Here is a 16,284-nt window from a genome sequence, read left to right as displayed (position 1 = left end):
ACAGTGAGAGTAGAATTTAGCTGTTCAACTGCCATTGCCCAATCAATTAAGCTTGGATTAGCACGTGTCAACCTTCTATCTGCCCAGACCTGAGCCTAATTTTTAGCGTCTCCAGCGACTTGCTTTAGCGTATATGATCGCTGAAGAAAAAATGGAAAGGCCGAAGCGATCAAGAAATACAGTCTCAATTTCCTCTATACTGTGCTTCTGGAATTGATTCCGCTACCCCACCTGCCAAATAGCCTGTACCTAACCGTCAGAACCCTGAATTTTTTATTACCCCACCAAGCTGAAGCTCTCTCATCACGACAGCAGAGCTTGTGATACTGCGGTACCTCATAACTAACACGTTACTGGTATAGATTTCTTGGGAAGCTCTATACATTGTAATACTTATACGCGTCAGCATTGAACGACAGAAAGCTATATAAGTCTAGACAGGAAAAAAATAAAATCAGACGAGCTACTGAGCTTCAAGAGCTGGACGATCAAAAAACTGGTATAAGTAACAGGACCAACATAAAAAAATATTCACAATGGCGCCCCAACCCATAAACGACACCCTCGACACCCGCATAACCCCCACCTGCCCAGCCCAAATATCCCAAATTCTCTACCACGCCTGGCACCACGACATCACAGGCCTAAAGCCCCTCCTAACAGTCCCAGAACGGGCGCGGGCACAAGAGCCTAGTACTGGGGAAACACCAGTGCATGCCGCGATCCGGGCCTGCGCGCCCGTAAACCAGGACTCATTTTCAGATGAAGAAAGTGATATAAAACATGCCGAGGAAACGGTACGGGAATTGTTTATGAGCGGGGCGATTTGGAATGGTCTGGATAATAATGATGAGACGCCTGGGTGTGTGGCTGCGAGGTTGGGGCTTGAGGGGTTGTATACGCTGTGCGTGGAGGCGGGGGTGCGGGCGGAGTTGCTTTTTGGGTTGTTGGATGGATACGAGGAGTTAGAGTCCGATGATGGTGAGGAAGACGAAGAAGATGCCGAAGAGGATGTTGAAGGGGAAAACGGCGCGGAAGTCGAGGTTGAAGCACCTGCGGATGCGGATCCCGACATAATCCCGTTGAAACGAGCTGCTGGGCCTGATGTCAACAGTGAGGATTATCTACGTTCGAATTTGGAGTATAGTGATGGAAAATTGGTGGATTCTTCTAAGAACGGCGTTATGAGTATGCGTATAAACCCCACCATTACCCTTTTCTTACTAACATTCAATAGTGGCATGGGAGACCTCTATAATGCGCGCTTCAGTGGACGCCCTACTCCCCAATCTCACCCCTAATCTGCGCATCCTCAATATCGGCTTCGGGATGGGTATCATCGATGGAATGTTCACATCTACCAATCCCTCGCGGCACCACATTATCGAAGCGCACCCCGCTGTCCTCTCACACATCGCAGAGAGCCCTGACTCCAAATTCGGCAAAGACTGGGAAGCCAGCGGGCCCAGTGAAGGAGCTTTCAAAGTCCATGCAGGGCGATGGCAGGATGTCATTCCCAAGCTAATAGAGCAGGGCGAGACGTACGATGCTATTTACTTCGATACATTCGGCGAGGCCTACGGACAACTACGTATGTTCTTTACCGAATACGTACCAGCACTATTAGAAGAAAACGGTCGGTTTGGATTCTTCAACGGTTTAGGTGCCGACCGAAAGATCTGCTACGATGTTTACACGCAAGTAGTCGAGATGCATCTTAGCGATGCGGGAATGGATGTAGAATGGCAAGAATTAGAAGTAGACATGGAAGGCCTAGGCAAGGAAGGTGAAGGGGAATGGAAAGGCGTCAAAAGACGGTATTGGACTCTAGACAGTAAGTCAATCACGATTTTTCTTCCAACTTTTTTTTTTCTTGATAGCAAGCTAACCCATGACAGAATATCGACTCCCGACTTGTACCCTTATGGGATAAATCCATATCGCATCTTAATTCTAGTCCTATAACCAGGCCCCAATTACTTTTCTGACGCGTTCGGTCGGTCTTTTTCTATGTCTATCCTTCTAAGGGGACATTGCTGTTGCTTCCTTTTTATCTGCAGATGAGCCACACCGTGTCTTCAATCCACCTCTATTTATTTGAAGTTTTCGGGGTGTAGGATACCGGCAATGTTGCCTTTCTGCACTCTCTTCAGCGTAAGAGCAGCAATAACTGCAGCACCAACACCACTTCCATCTTCGGCAGCGAGGATCTCAACAGGGTCCTCCTCCCTTATAGTCTTCTTAGCCGGCCAATCGAGAATCTCTCGGAGGGCTTGGGCACCTCGGGCCTTGAAATGTGGGTACTTGTTGAAGACGGAACCGTCAGCACCCACGTGGCACGGTTGCAGGTTCTTCTTGGTGCAAATAGCAGCAACTCCACATGCCGAAAGACGAGCCGCACGTGTGCCGATCAGTTCGGCCGCTCGGCGGATCAATTCAAGCTCGGGACGAGTGCAAGCTAAGCGGAGCTTGTCTTGGAATAGATCCGCAGTTTCTTGCAAGTTCTCAAAGGGATCGCTACGTAAAGTTAGCATCATAAAATTGGAGGGCGTAAGAAATTTTGATAACTTACTCCTCAATGGCTGAGAGGAAGGATGAATCAAGAGTGTAAGCCTTTCGAAGGTATTTGATGTCTTGTCCCTCGAAAATGTGAACGTCCTTGTTATCATGCAAATCTACCAAAATCAAACGGAAAATCTCGCCGAGGTAAAGACCAGCAATGCACTTTTCGAAAGCTTGCTGGCCTGGTCGAGGTGATTCTTTGTCAATAACGATATCATAAGGAGTTCGCGGGAGGACTTTGTGTTCATTGTCAAAAGCACCCCACTCGCAATTAATCGCCATTGGAAGACTCGGGTCTAGGTTCATGTGGGCCAGCTTGGGGATAGAGCCGCAGTTTTCCATGTAAGCCGCATTGCAACCCGTTCCGAAAATACATCCAATAGCCATCTTGGGGTCGGTATAGGCAGATGCAATAAGTGTACCAGTGGTGTCGTTGATCAAAGCCGAAACTTTGATAGGAACTCCCTAAAATCTTGTCAATGATACCATCGGATGTCAATCTCTCTTTTTATAACTCACCTGTTGGTCCAGCGCAGCTTCTAGTAGTGGCACAACGTTACGGCCTTCAACGCCGTTGATGTCGAAACCCTTGGTCCATCGTTGGAGAACACCCTCGTCGATATAGTTCTGAGTAGCCGGGTACGAGAAGGTAAAACCTAGCGGGATTTTCCCTTGTGATGCGGGAAGTTCACCGTGATGGGTCTCGATAAACTGCTTCAAGCAGTCGGCAATGTATTCCCAAAGTTCCTCAGACTCCCCGGTCTTAAGCTCCTCAGGCATACGGTATTTGGACTGGATGATGTCGAACTCAGACTTGTTATCCGTCAGAGTAATCTCACAAACACGTAGGTTAGTACCGCCCATATCCAGAGCCAGATAAGTTCCTGTCTCGGATCCATCCGGGAAGTCCATAACCCAAGTAGGGTTCATAGGCTGCGAAGAAAATACAATTAGTTACTTGTTTTTTTATGCGTCCTTCCGTTAATTAGGGCCGCAGCTTACGATACTACCCCCTTCAACACTCAAACCTGTCAAGACATCAATAACAAGTTCTCCACCAATTGAGCTTGGCAAACTCACCCTTCTCAAGCTCGGATACGAAATGCTTGGTGATTTCCTTAAGCTTATCGGTACCAACAGTGAATTGATCTTCTAACTTCTTAATTTCGGCTAGAAGATCTTTTGGCACATCGGCCATAGATCCTATTACAGATGTCAGTTAAATGAACATAAAATAATTGGGAATTGCGAAAAACCATTGATGCTATCATATGGATTGCTATGATGGTGATGGTGATAGGTGTGAAGACGGGTTCCAATCCCAAACGCAGTCGATCTCTGTCCCGACTCCATGATATTTTTCACGTAGTAATAATAAGGGATATGAACGAAGTAAAGTACATGAAGAGTGTAGATGATTATTGTTTAGGATGGCGAGTATTTCGTAAATCAAGGAGCTAGATGAGTCAAATAGAATATGTGATATGTTAAAGACTGACGGCTCGTGCTCTAAGAGCCCATGATCAGGGCTTCGAGCCATTATCTCGTGATTGTTTGCTATGTAGAAAGAGCAACTTGCTCAAAATGTTACGTGTAACTGCCGCATAATTCGATCTGATAATTTAAGGGGAGGTGCAATGAGTAGGAAAAGGGGGGCGAATATCAAATTTAACATTTGAGTGGTCGAACGACTAGCTCCCTTTGTATTGGGGATTTAAAAAGTCACGATGATAAGTTCGGAGAACTGCGACGATATTATACGTACCCTTTCGGGATGGTGGCTTTCGAGGACCAAGACCAACCATTTTGATAGTAGTTTTTTTAGTAATATCTAGGTATTCAGGAGATGTAAGTAAAAGACGAAATATATGGATGATAGCCTAGATAGATAAAGTATTAGTATTAGTGTCAGCGATAACAACAATAAAATGAAGAAAAAGAACGTCGAAGAAATTTAGTAGCTAGTCAGCTATGGGTATGAATGTAGTTATAAATAACGAGGACCTTGGAAGGATGCTCCGGGGCTTGGACAGACCAATGAGATGACCCCAATGCAACTCTAGATAGGTAACTTACTCAGCTCAGCCAGACCTTGACATAATAATGGGTAGATGGAAGTCTTGGTAGGGCAATTTAACGCAATGGAAAACGAAGAATAGCGTAGTAGGTAGTACCTGGAAGCTTAAGATCTTTTGAATGGTGAGGGGAATTTAAAGTTGACGAAAGTACCCCTCCATCCTGGTCCACATTTCCAAATTTGGAAACTTCTATTGGTTGCTTTGGACCTAGTGGATCCCGGAGCTACACGAAAAAGACCTTACTATATGTACTTCGTACGAGTGTGTATGTCATTCTACATGATTTGTACTCTCAACATATATGTAGATGAACTTCCAACATTTTTACACACAACACAATTCTAGTGTGACCATTCCTTATCATCGGAAATTTCAAGTAAGACGTTATAATCTCTTTCATTCGGCTGTGCTACCTATCAGGTGAATTTTACTCCAAAGGGGTTGCAGGTAAGAACAGCGGTGTGCCCAGTTTCTATTATACAATACAATACCCCAAAGCTGCCGTCTAGATGATGGAAGAAGAGAAGAAGGATTCCGGATGTACCTCATGATGATGGTAGGTACATCGCCTACACTCATGCGGACTTGTCAAAATGGAACTCCGAAAGTACCTAGCTTTCTCTATGAGCTGAGCTTCAAAATTTTAAAAACCTGCAGGCTTGTCACCCCGCATTTCATGTCAAAAACCTCACCATGTTCCTTCAAGATTTAACCCTGGATTATTCTTGTCGTGGGGTGATTACCTACCACGAATGGATAAGACTGAAAGAGGGATTTGAGCGATTTGTTGGTTTGTAAATGTTGGATAGATATTGCTCTTTGTGTCACATGTGATGGAAGTCGTAAAATAGTGTGTGATGTTGAGTCTTTTACTATTTAAATTGACCTGATAGGAAGGTTTAAGAATGTTTAATAAACTGCAAGATTGATTGACGTTTCAAAAAATCAAACCCTGGTCTAGGAGCTTGGGTTTTAATAATTCGAATCGAAATGACAAACTCAAACTCAACAGGTCTAGATGGTGGCTCCATTAAAAATATGGGGTTCACGGTGCTTGCCGTAAAGCTCTAACCTATAACAGGTTAGCGTTATCTATAGCTGCATACGGATTAACGTGCTTCCTCAATCCTGGGTTTGTGCTAGGTTGGACGCGCATTGGCAACGTAAGCTGTAACTTTCTTAGAAATTGAAAGGTGTACCGTACCTCTCTGCGACTTTGGAGAAGCCACATGGTAGCTTAGCTGTCTAAGTCAAAGACCACAAACCTGTCCGTTGATCTTTTTTTATGCAATTGGCGCTACTCATCTTTTTTATTTTTAATGAGTAGCCCATCCGGTCTTTCTTCGTCATGAAGTTCACTGCAGCAGTCGCAGCTGTCTGCGTCTCCTTCCTGTCACAGGTTCTTGGCGATAATGTTACTACGCCCTCGTCGTCGAAGGTCACCCTCCCAGCTACCTTCAAGCCGCCCCAGGTCTTTAAGAACGCCAACTTAGTACATGTCATCTCCCTGGAGAAGAATTATGCGAAGGAAAATATCAATGTTTTAATTGAGAACTCATCGCCAGAATCTCAAGATGAATACTTCCTACCATTCACAAGCGACCAAATGGAGAAGATCGGAGGGATCGAGGTAAAGGACAGGAAGGATGCTACCGTAACCGGTTTCGCTGTGGATGCTGTCGAATTTGACCCGTCGAGGTAAGGAATCTTGTTTTTTAAGTTATTATAATGCTATCGCTAATACAGTCTTAGCGACACCCAATACTATCGTATTCGACTACCCGCACCCTTGCCGGCCAAGGGCCAACAGACCCTAGGCATTTCGTTCTACTACCTCAATTCCCTCTCGCCTTTGCCCGCCGCGATCCAACAATCCGACAAGCAATACCTCGTTTACGAATTCTCGGCTTACACCCCATCGGTTTACCCTACATTGAAGCAGAAGACGGAAGTTAAGTTCGCATCTTCTGAAATCACCGACTACACCAAGATTGCTGCTAGCGGCGAGACTAAGGAATCTCCGCAGAAGCAAGGCTCGAAGCTTACCTACGGCCCGTTCTCCGAGGTCCCAGCTGGCGCCGTCTCTCCGGTCAAAGTACGGTACGAGTTTACTAAGCCTGTCACCCACGTGGCAGAATTGGAACGTGATATTGAAGTCAGTCATTGGGGTGGTAACATAGCATTCGAGGAACGATATACTCTCTTCAACTACGGAGCCAATCTCTCTGCCCAATTCAACAGGGTCAAATGGGCACAAGCTCAATATTTCAACCCCACAAGCTACGCATTGAAAGAGCTTAAGGTTCCTCTCCGAGTTGGAAGCAAGGATGCGTACTTCACCGATGCTATTGGCAATGTCTCGACCTCGCGCTTCCGCTCTAACAAACGGGAGGCTGTCCTCGAACTTAAGCCTCGATACCCTGTTTTCGGTGGTTGGAAATACCCATTTACGATCGGCTGGAACGCTGACGCAAAGAGCTTCTTGAGGAAGAAGTCCGGCGACAGCTACCTGTTGAACGTCCCCTTTATCGAAGGACCTAAGCAGTCCGAAGGTATTGCGTTCGAGCAGGTTCAAGTCCGTGTGCTTTTGCCCGAGGGTGCTGAGTAAGTAATTCCCAGAGGATGTGTCCTATGAATTGTTTACTAATCTTTTGGTAGGAACGTCCGATTTTTCACCACGCTTCCCGAGTCCTCTATTACGGAGCATACAGTGGATCTCCAGAAGACGTACCTCGATACCATTGGTCGCACAGTATTAACAATTAAGGCAAGAAACTTGGTGGACGACTTCCGAGACCGCGATCTTATCGTCTCCTACGATTATTCGCTAGCAGCAAGCCTTCGCAAGCCATTGATTGTATTTTCAAGCACGGTGGCGTTATTTGTTGGCATGTGGGCGATTTCCAAAGTGGACGTGAAGTTTTCCACAAAATAAAGGTGTTTGGTTTTTCTGGAACAAAGTACATATGCGCGTGTACATTATGGAGGGTTCCCCAGGAGGTTTCATGGTGGCCTGGAAAACTCTAGAATGAGGCAGTCTACGATATAGATCTGGAACGAACGAATACAAAAATGAAATATGATTTTCCAATTTTCAGACCAGTCACTACAAAGAGTAGGCGACGATCCGGCCAACTGTCCATGAAAATCGATGATGCTCCATTGATGCTCAACACCAAATAAGGTATGCGAATTGCTTTTAAAATAAATTGATATGACAATTAGCCTATAAACTTGGAAGTTTAGATCCGATCCGTTGTCAACTTGTCGATTTCTACAGGGTCCAAGGGTCCTATCCAGAGCAGCCCTATAACAAGCTTGGGGGTAGCACTATACGACCGAACTAAATTAGCCCCAGCGGCATTCGACTGCAATTCGAGCTGCAGGTTGACGTATGCGCAACATCATAGGCCGCACCTTAGCTACATGTATCTAATGTATGTACCTACATGGAGGTATAAGACGAACATTGAACGACTTCGGAACGGAAATGCAGTAACTGCAGAACCGGTATAACACATGTGAAATATGAATTTTAACTTATATCTTATTAAGAATGCAAGTTAACTATAATATGCGAGTTTATATACCGTTGGTGTTCGATTATCAATCTGCAAGGGTGCCTGAGACGGGATGTATACAGCGAGAATGTTGTACACATGCGCGTGCATAGGTGGATAAGTACAGTGCAGTGCAGTACCGAAGGTGTAAGTGTTAGGGATACGTAGCGGAGCAGCGGATATTTCCAACCTACACGAGATCAGGTACAAGGAAATGGATGCACTAAACATTCGTTCTTGACACGAGAAACCTATATGTTAGATATAATATCATATCATTCCGAATGCATGGTTTATGCACCGACCCATCTCGTGTTATAGCTTGCCACGGCCGGGTCCTTGTCTCCATAACTCCCGTGTTTAATGCAGATACTATGCGTATGCGTATGTGTATGTATATGTGTATGTGATGTATGTTGACTTGGTCGAGCAGGTCGAATTATAGGGTATAGAACCATCGGCACGGCGTCCTTGGCAAACCCGTCTGCTCTCCAACTGTTGGGTATGCCTCGATCGTCTGATAGGCTGCGTGTGTGGCGTAAAGAGTCGAGGCTTCTGCAGTTCTCGCACCACCTAACTTCTATGGTCTGGACGTAGATGTATGTAAGTCGATATTAATTGCAGGGATTGCAGCATGGAAATAAGGTATGTCGGCCTGTGGTGTGCGAGGATCTCTTTCTTTTGAGGATCTTGAGTTATCCAGTGCTGTATCATACCGATGATCTACTTTGTTTTCTCCAGTGCGTAAGCGGGTCGATGGGTTACACCGAAGCTTTACCCCCCCTTCCCTCGTGACGCTTTCCGGGTCAGCAAGGCTGAGCTTGATCATATGGACTTAGATAAATATTGGCCTGTCGCCCTCTCGGTTCCGGTTGACACTTCTTCATTCTATTCATTCAAGCAACACTTCCACAGCTCTTAGTAAATATAGACGAAGATCTCGAAAATACTCGATTCTTCACCTACCTATCTCTCACTTACACTATCCACACCGACGTCACCGAGATTATCATACCAAGAGTTATAACAAAACTTGAAACTTATACATAATCACACAACGCTGAACGAATACCTAATATCTATTCCCGCCATCGCCGACAAAAATCAAGATGTGTTTCCGCGCTGAGCCCTCCCGCAAATATTACTACCACGAGGAGTATATTCCCGTGAGACAAGCCCACAACCACCACCACCACCACCGCACTTCTACGCCAAGAGCTAGCTACAACTCTCACCACCACCACACTCCGCGTGTAAGCACCACAAGTTATCGCCGGAGCACTCCGGTACTGGTTGAGAGAACCAGCCAGATGAGATATCACTGAAAAAGATATATCACCAATTACTCATATCTTTCAATATCTACCGACAACTAAATAATGTCTACCTACTACTATCCGCCCAAAGCATGGCATATTAGCTTGGCGTACATCGGAGATCGGAGTAGTCCAAGAAAAAAGCTGGTGCTGGAGAAAGGAGTTTTATACATCATATGATTATTTAATACTTGGTTTTAATGTTTTATTTTCTTTCAAACGACACTTATAAAAACATTTACACTTATACGATTTAATGAGTCTCCGACAAGTTTAGGCATAGAAATAATTTCCTTAGAAGGATCTACTTCCGTCATGGTCATGGAATTGAAAGATGGGAATGGATGGGAAACTATTCTGGCGCTTGGACCATTTGCGGGGGAATAATCGACGCTTAGGATCCACGGTCGATAGCTCTAGAAAAAATGACATCATGGTTAATTCCTTAGCTCGCATTCGTCGTCATCAGCTCTCTCTTGAAAAGTTCAACGCTACCTACGTCTTTTGTAGGCACATCCATGTCCCCTTCTGTAAATGTGATGCGATGTGTGTGTATACAATTAGGGTTGAGGGGTTTGGGTAAGACGTAATTTTCTTTTCTTTTTGATCGACGGTATATGTAGTTTTTTGCTTGTTAATATAGTTGCAACTTACACATATTAAATGTGACAGCTCGAATAATTTTACGTCTAGAACTGGTTCTTTGTTGAAAATCCCTGCTCGAGTATAATCGGATCGACGCAATACAGATCTTGCCCCACTCTAAGAGGTAACACCAGATATTTGCGTGGAAACTGCGGATACTGGGGTCTATCATACCTGGGTATTACCTAAGACCACTTAAACATTATCGTGTAAGTCGAGTCGAGCTTCCCTTATCAGATATAGAGTAGAGTCTCTCCGTACTTTCCGATGTAACACAGTACTGAAGAGGATAATGGGAAACTATAGGGGAGACATAACGGAAAGAACAAACTAACCAACATACAGCTATGATAATTCAAACGTATCGAATCCGATTTTTATAATCTTACCTTAATTCATCATGTAGGTCACAATGGATTTCCAATTCTTTAACAGCAACTCAAAGGGCGTCGCCGAGCTCGAGCGAGTCTCACAGCTCAGTCGCACAGGAAGCTGTCGGTCTTTAGGATCGACATCTCTGTAAACCTATTCCCGAACCTACCTCTCCATTCCTATCCTTCCTAAGAAACATATCACGATAATCTAACACTCACCTCTCACCTAGGAACCGCTCCCTCTCCGTCCGCTCCAACAAAGGCGGCGCACCAGGCACCCCCGCAACACCCTCCTCACGCCGCAAAGGTTTCTCCTTCGCCTCGCTCCGCGGCTCCATCCAACCCGAGCTCTCGCGTCGTCTATACCAACTCATCAAATCGACCAACAACCTAATCTCATCCCACGAAACCGCGGGCCGCGAGCGCGAAGCCATCGCCAAGCAACTATCCGAATGGGGTGAGCAGACCGGCGACGACGCGGTATCCGACATAAGCGACAAAGTCGGAGTCGTGTTATCTGAACTAGGAGCACAGGAGGAGGCGTACGCGCATGGATTGGATGAGGCGCGTGGTGTGTTGAAGATGGTGAGGAATACGGAGAAGAGTGTTCAGCCTAGTCGTGATGCGAAGGGGAAGATTGCGGATGAGATTCAGAGGTTGAAGTTGAAGGAGCCGCAGAGTACTAGGTTGGTTATTCTTGAGCAGGAATTGGTTAGGGCTGAGGCGGAGAATTTGGTTGCTGAGGCGCAGTTGACGAATATTGTAGGTTTTGTAACACCCTTTGGGGTTAGATGTGCTTGCTAATGTGAAATAGACTCGCAACAAGTTGAAAGAAGCCTACGACATCGAATTCGCCGCTGTAATCGAGCGCGCTGAGAAGCAAATCATCCTCGCCAAGCATGGGCGCCGTCTTCTAGAACTCCTAGACGATTCACCCGTCACGCCCGGTGATTCACGGCGCGCATATGAGAATGGACCTGCTGCAAGACAGGTCCTGAATGATGCCGAAGACGACCTCAAGAGCTGGGAGAAGAATATTGACGGCTATGACTCGGATCCGGCTGGTGATGATGTTGGCATCGCCGTTGGTGGTGATGGTACTACTGGCGGCGGTAGAGATGGAAGAGGTGAGACATCCGTAATGACTGGTGGTGCTGGTCGTGCATCTGCTGACGGCGATGGTCGTGATGCAGGTGCTGCCGCTACTGAGCTACCTTACGTGAGCCCAACGCCGACTTCGAGTTTTGATGAGAATGAAACGAGAAGGGTCTGAATTAATGTGGTATAATATTATTTCGAGTCGTCGGAATTAAAATGAGTCTTGACCGAAAGTCTTGTGTATGAAGAAAAGGGGCGCATATTTAGTTTTCTCGATATTTGTATTCCTACTAAGGATAAGATTGGAATCGTGGGGTGTGGTAATTCCCAGGCAACATATAGTAGGGGGCTGGCAATAGCAATAGGGTTAAGAATTAAGGAAATCCTTGGGTTTGTATATATATGATAGGATAACTATAAGAGTGGTACGAATATGCTCCTTGTTTTGGGGTGAACGAACTAATGTGAAGTATCTCGTCGGCGTTAAGGCGTGTGGGGTTGACGTACTGTATTTATACGGTAAATATTCGGAGATACGACCCTAGTCCGAGCTCTCCATGTCATAGCTCCGCCAAAAAAGTGACGATCGTCGTTCCATTCTCAGAAGTCTGGTGGTAGACGAATATCCAGACAAAAATGGATTGTGTCGTCCTACCCGGTCGCCAATTGCAAAGGCCGCTTCTGAATATATGTAGGAGTTGTAGCCGCCGACTTAGGCCCCAATTGGCTCGATCCTACGCCAATGTCGGTTCCCAGCAAGAACCGGACATCTACGATGTTGTCTGCGTGGGCGGAGGTCCGGCTGGTTTAAGCTTGCTTACTGCACTCCGTAAGTCTTGCCTATGCTACAACGCCACTCTACACGAGGAAGCAAATTAATCCTAGTACTAACTCCGTAAATATAGGAGCGAACCCAACCACCGCCGGCCTCCGCGTCGCCCTCGTCGAAGCCCAAGACCTGCGTAAAATCCGCTCCTGGGAGCTACCTCCCGACCGATACTCGAATCGAGTCAGTTCCCTAACGCCCTCTTCCGCGCGATTCCTCGATCGAAGTATCGGCGCTTGGAATAGTCACATACGCCGCGATCGTGTACAGCCGTATCATGCTATGGAAGTTTGGGATGGAGTGACGGATGCGAGGATTGAATTCGATTCCCCGCCACCTACTGCTGGTGCGCAAGGGGAGAGCGTGATTGCGTATATGACGGAGAACTTGAATTTGACGTCGGGACTGTTGCGTCGGTTAGATGAGTTGGGAGGCTCGGAAGTGTTTGATGGAGCTAGGGTAGAGGGTATTACGTTTGGAGAGGAAACCGAGGAGCTAGATCTAAGAGAATGGCCTGTCGTACATCTTTCTGGTGGGAAGAAGTTGGCGGCGAGACTTCTAGTAGGCGCCGATGGGGCGAATAGCCCTGTACGAACATTCGCTGGGATTGAGAGTAGAGGGTGGGATTACGAACGACATGGTGTTGTAGCGACTCTAGAGCTGGAAGAATTTGGCTGGGGAGGCGATGATTATAAAATCGCATACCAGAGATTCCTACCCACGGGTCCTGTCGCTATGTTGCCTTTACCGGGGAACTACTCAACACTAGTCTGGACCACGACACCCTCAAACGCCGCATTATTGAAGGGCTTGCCAACGAAGGACTTTGTAGCCCTCGTCAACGCCGCCTTCCGACTTACTCCCGTCGATCTCGAATTCATGCACACACAAACCTCCGGCCAAGAAGAAGAGCTATTATGGCGTCTTCAGCATACGCAGTTCAATTCGCGGGCTATACCACAGACAGTCACCGGTGTACAGGACGGTACCATAGCTTCGTTTCCTCTCCGCATGAGACATGCCGATGCATATGCCGGTGAGCGGGTAGCTCTTGTCGGTGACGCCGCACACTCTATCCATCCGTTAGCCGGCCAGGGACTTAATCAAGGGCAAGGCGACGTCGAAGCGCTCGTAAAAACAATAGCCTACGCAGTGGCCCACGGGCAGGATATTGGTGCTAGGACAGCTCTCGAGCCATATGGCGCGGAGCGATACGCGGCGAACCATGTGCTGCTCGGCGTGTGCGATAAGCTGCATAAACTGTACTCGGTCGGCTCTGGGCCGTTGGTCCCGTTGAGGTCGCTAGGGCTGAACGCGGTTAATGCGATGGCGCCTGTGAAGAACTTCTTCATGGGACAGGCTGCCGGGAATGGGATTAAGTTGTTCTAGATGGGGTGTTGATGGAATGGTACGTAACGTGTATAAATTACTACCCCGCGAGCTTGAGCTGGAATGGCTCGAGGTTGCTGTATTGTATGACGAATAATAGAAAATGCTATAGATGAGCCTGTAGAAGCAAAACCGATGTAGAAAACATCATTCGTAGCCTAATGACACGCGAAAGCCGCTTGATTCAAGTCTAGAAATCATCCGTTAGTGTTTGAATTGGACGTCATTCATAGCCCTATGATCTTCTAGTGTGGGATTCGTAACGAAGCATAACAATTAATTACGATGAAGCGGATGAAAACTGGACTGGCTCATTCTAAAGATATGGAAATCTATAGTATCTTGGTTGTCGAAGCATCACGATAACTTCGAGCATCTTCCTCATGGCGATGCATCTAGGCATCGAGCATAACGAAAATGAAACAGCAAAAATTACACGTTCTATTGTCCACGAAGGAAAATAGAAGAGGTTCGGCTCCACGATGTGCAATGCAGGCCATTCCTCTTGTCCTCTGATATTTATGAGCATCAAAGGGCAACGCAAGGTAAGTTTGAGGAGAAGAAGAAGAAAAGAGGAAGAGAATTCTGGAGGGGGACGCTCTTAAATAGACGGAATCTTAGAGTGGGTCCCACATCCGAAGCTAGTGGGGTGAATTGTGAGGCAGGTGGGGTAAACCTAGTGCTGTCTCGATAAGAAACTGATAAGATAAGATACTGTTTTTTCTTCTCTCAGTCATTTTTTTCTCCAGGGCAAAAACATCCGCCAATCCATTCACCCCACTCATTTTCAACTCACAAATCATACACACAATGGCACCCTCGTCGGGGAGAAGGCATCCGCCGAGCGCGGAAGAGCTAGATAATCGTAATGTATGTTATTGTGTAACACTTATCTCCAAGTATATGCATTAACAATTCAAGTAGATCGTAGGCATCAACAAAGAAACGGTAACCGATACCGTCTCGAACGACTATCCCGATAACTACGCCAATGAAGAGCACGCCTGGGATAAAGAAGACTTCCGACGATCCTTCCGAGTCCAATTCCACGAGAACCAACAATACGAATCACAATTCTCCCTCATCGGCATCGACGCCTCCATCGCAAATGCCTTCCGCCGTATTTCCATCGCCGAGATCCCAACCCTCGCCATCGACCTTGTTTTCATCCACAACAACACTAGCGTGATCCAAGACGAAGTTCTGGCACACCGTCTAGGTCTCATCCCGTTTACCGGTGGTAAAAAGGGTCTTCGCGAATGGATGCGCTTCTGGCAAAAACCCGCCGAGGGCGCACACTCGTACTCGACCACGTATGATAACAACACCGTGTCGCTGAAGTTGATTGTTAAGTGCACGCACAACAAGGACGCACCGGCGGATGCTACCGATCCTAGGGTCTTGTACCATAATGCGCATGTATACGCGCGCGATATTCTCTTCGACCCGTTAGGCGCGCAGTCGAAGTATTTCTCTGGCGAGGATGTTATACGACCCTTCCACCCGGATATCTTGATCGCTAAGCTACGACCTAGCCAGGAGATTGATATTGAAATGCATATGCATAAGGGTTATGGTTGGGACCATGCTAAGTGGAGTCCGGTGGCTACTTCTAGTTACCGACTTATGCCTACGATTACAATTACACAGCCTATTCTTGGTGCTGAGGCTGAGAAATTTGCGAAATGCTTTATGGATGGTGTGATTGGGCTTGAGCCGGTTACGCGACAGGAAGCGCGTACGAAAGGAAGCGGTTATGAGGGACACGAGGGGGAGTTGAAGGCCGTAGTCAAGAACCCGATGCGAGATACTGTTAGCCGTGAGGTTCTACGACATCCGGAATTTGAGGGCAAGGTTAAGCTCGGTAGACGGAGGGATCACTTCATTTTTTCGATCGAGAGCACGGGCCAGTGGGACGGTGATGAGGTTTTCCTTGAGGCTGTCAAGACCCTAAAGAAGAAGTGCCAAGTTCTGCGACCACAGGTCACGAATATGGTCTACACTTACTAGACTAGGGGGTAGTAAGAAGGAAGAAATATAGCAAAAGGGTGAAGAGAAGAGTGAGATTTGCCTTTGCATGTATAAAAGGTGCATGCGAGGAGTTCGTTTTCTATCTAATTCGCGACTCCGACGAACGATTGGCGTTTCTGGGAAATGGAACCGGCTTTTATTTTGCAAGGGAGGTAGAACCAAAAATAAAGAGATCTTCATCAAAAACCCTGTGTGATTTGGCACCGACTTAAGGGATATTATGCGTCCCCGAGGGCAAAGCGAGGAAAATTAATGGTACTCGAAGGCATATCAATTCTTATACACGTACGCTAGATTTAGCGAGAACTCCGTGGATTGGAAAGTATAGTTATTTTCATCTATCAAAACTACCTAGGTAGTCAAACTCGCTAAAATTAGCCATAGTGGGCTTTGGTGTTTTCAAGT

The 16,284-nt window shown here is 46.5% G+C and overlaps 6 protein-coding genes across 6 annotated transcripts; 5 read left to right on the top strand and 1 right to left on the bottom strand.

The window, feature by feature from the left end:
• Positions 1-149: 149 nt before the first annotated feature.
• On the top strand, positions 150-2,029 carry F4822DRAFT_79899 (arginine N-methyltransferase 2). Its single transcript, XM_051463997.1, has 2 exons — positions 150-1,188; positions 1,238-2,029. Exons 1-2 carry the CDS (start codon positions 537-539, stop codon positions 1,963-1,965), a joined length of 1,380 nt encoding a protein of 459 aa, XP_051309287.1. The 5' UTR covers positions 150-536; the 3' UTR covers positions 1,966-2,029.
• F4822DRAFT_420874 (hexokinase) lies at positions 1,840-4,590 on the bottom strand. The gene is made up of 6 exons (XM_051459732.1): positions 4,328-4,590; positions 3,643-3,765; positions 3,565-3,590; positions 3,082-3,495; positions 2,573-3,027; positions 1,840-2,517 (listed from the first exon to the last, which is right to left on the bottom strand). The coding sequence occupies exons 1-6, from the start codon at positions 4,365-4,367 to the stop codon at positions 2,094-2,096; spliced, it is 1,482 nt and encodes a 493-aa protein (XP_051309286.1). The 5' UTR covers positions 4,368-4,590; the 3' UTR covers positions 1,840-2,093.
• A 1,235-nt stretch (positions 4,591-5,825) lies between these two features.
• On the top strand, positions 5,826-7,918 carry F4822DRAFT_420867 (Ribophorin I). The gene is made up of 3 exons (XM_051459731.1): positions 5,826-6,338; positions 6,393-7,244; positions 7,299-7,918. Exons 1-3 carry the CDS (start codon positions 5,989-5,991, stop codon positions 7,573-7,575), a joined length of 1,479 nt encoding a protein of 492 aa, XP_051309285.1. The 5' UTR covers positions 5,826-5,988; the 3' UTR covers positions 7,576-7,918.
• Positions 7,919-10,447: 2,529 nt separating this feature from the next.
• F4822DRAFT_79814 (putative sphingolipid long chain base-responsive protein) lies at positions 10,448-11,904 on the top strand. The gene is made up of 3 exons (XM_051463996.1): positions 10,448-10,563; positions 10,766-11,297; positions 11,350-11,904. Coding segments are annotated over exons 1-3 (993 nt in total). The 5' UTR covers positions 10,448-10,561; the 3' UTR covers positions 11,809-11,904.
• A 232-nt stretch (positions 11,905-12,136) lies between these two features.
• On the top strand, positions 12,137-14,037 carry F4822DRAFT_420861 (ubiquinone biosynthesis hydrox). Its single transcript, XM_051459730.1, has 2 exons — positions 12,137-12,462; positions 12,539-14,037. The coding sequence occupies exons 1-2, from the start codon at positions 12,270-12,272 to the stop codon at positions 13,846-13,848; spliced, it is 1,503 nt and encodes a 500-aa protein (XP_051309283.1). The 5' UTR covers positions 12,137-12,269; the 3' UTR covers positions 13,849-14,037.
• A 621-nt stretch (positions 14,038-14,658) lies between these two features.
• F4822DRAFT_434622 (DNA-directed RNA polymerase) lies at positions 14,659-15,858 on the top strand (the record flags this gene model as incomplete). Its single annotated transcript, XM_051462038.1, has 2 exons — positions 14,659-14,718; positions 14,773-15,858. 2 exons carry the CDS (start codon positions 14,659-14,661, stop codon positions 15,856-15,858), a joined length of 1,146 nt encoding a protein of 381 aa, XP_051309282.1.
• Between the last annotated feature and the right edge of the window lie 426 nt (positions 15,859-16,284).

Source organism: Hypoxylon trugodes (genome assembly GCF_022578975.1).
Source record: "Hypoxylon trugodes strain CBS 135444 unplaced genomic scaffold F4822scaffold_11, whole genome shotgun sequence".
NCBI lineage: Eukaryota > Fungi > Ascomycota > Sordariomycetes > Xylariales > Hypoxylaceae > Hypoxylon > Hypoxylon trugodes.
The sequence above is the reverse complement of the archived record's forward strand: the minus strand, read 5'-3'. Positions and strand labels throughout refer to the sequence as shown.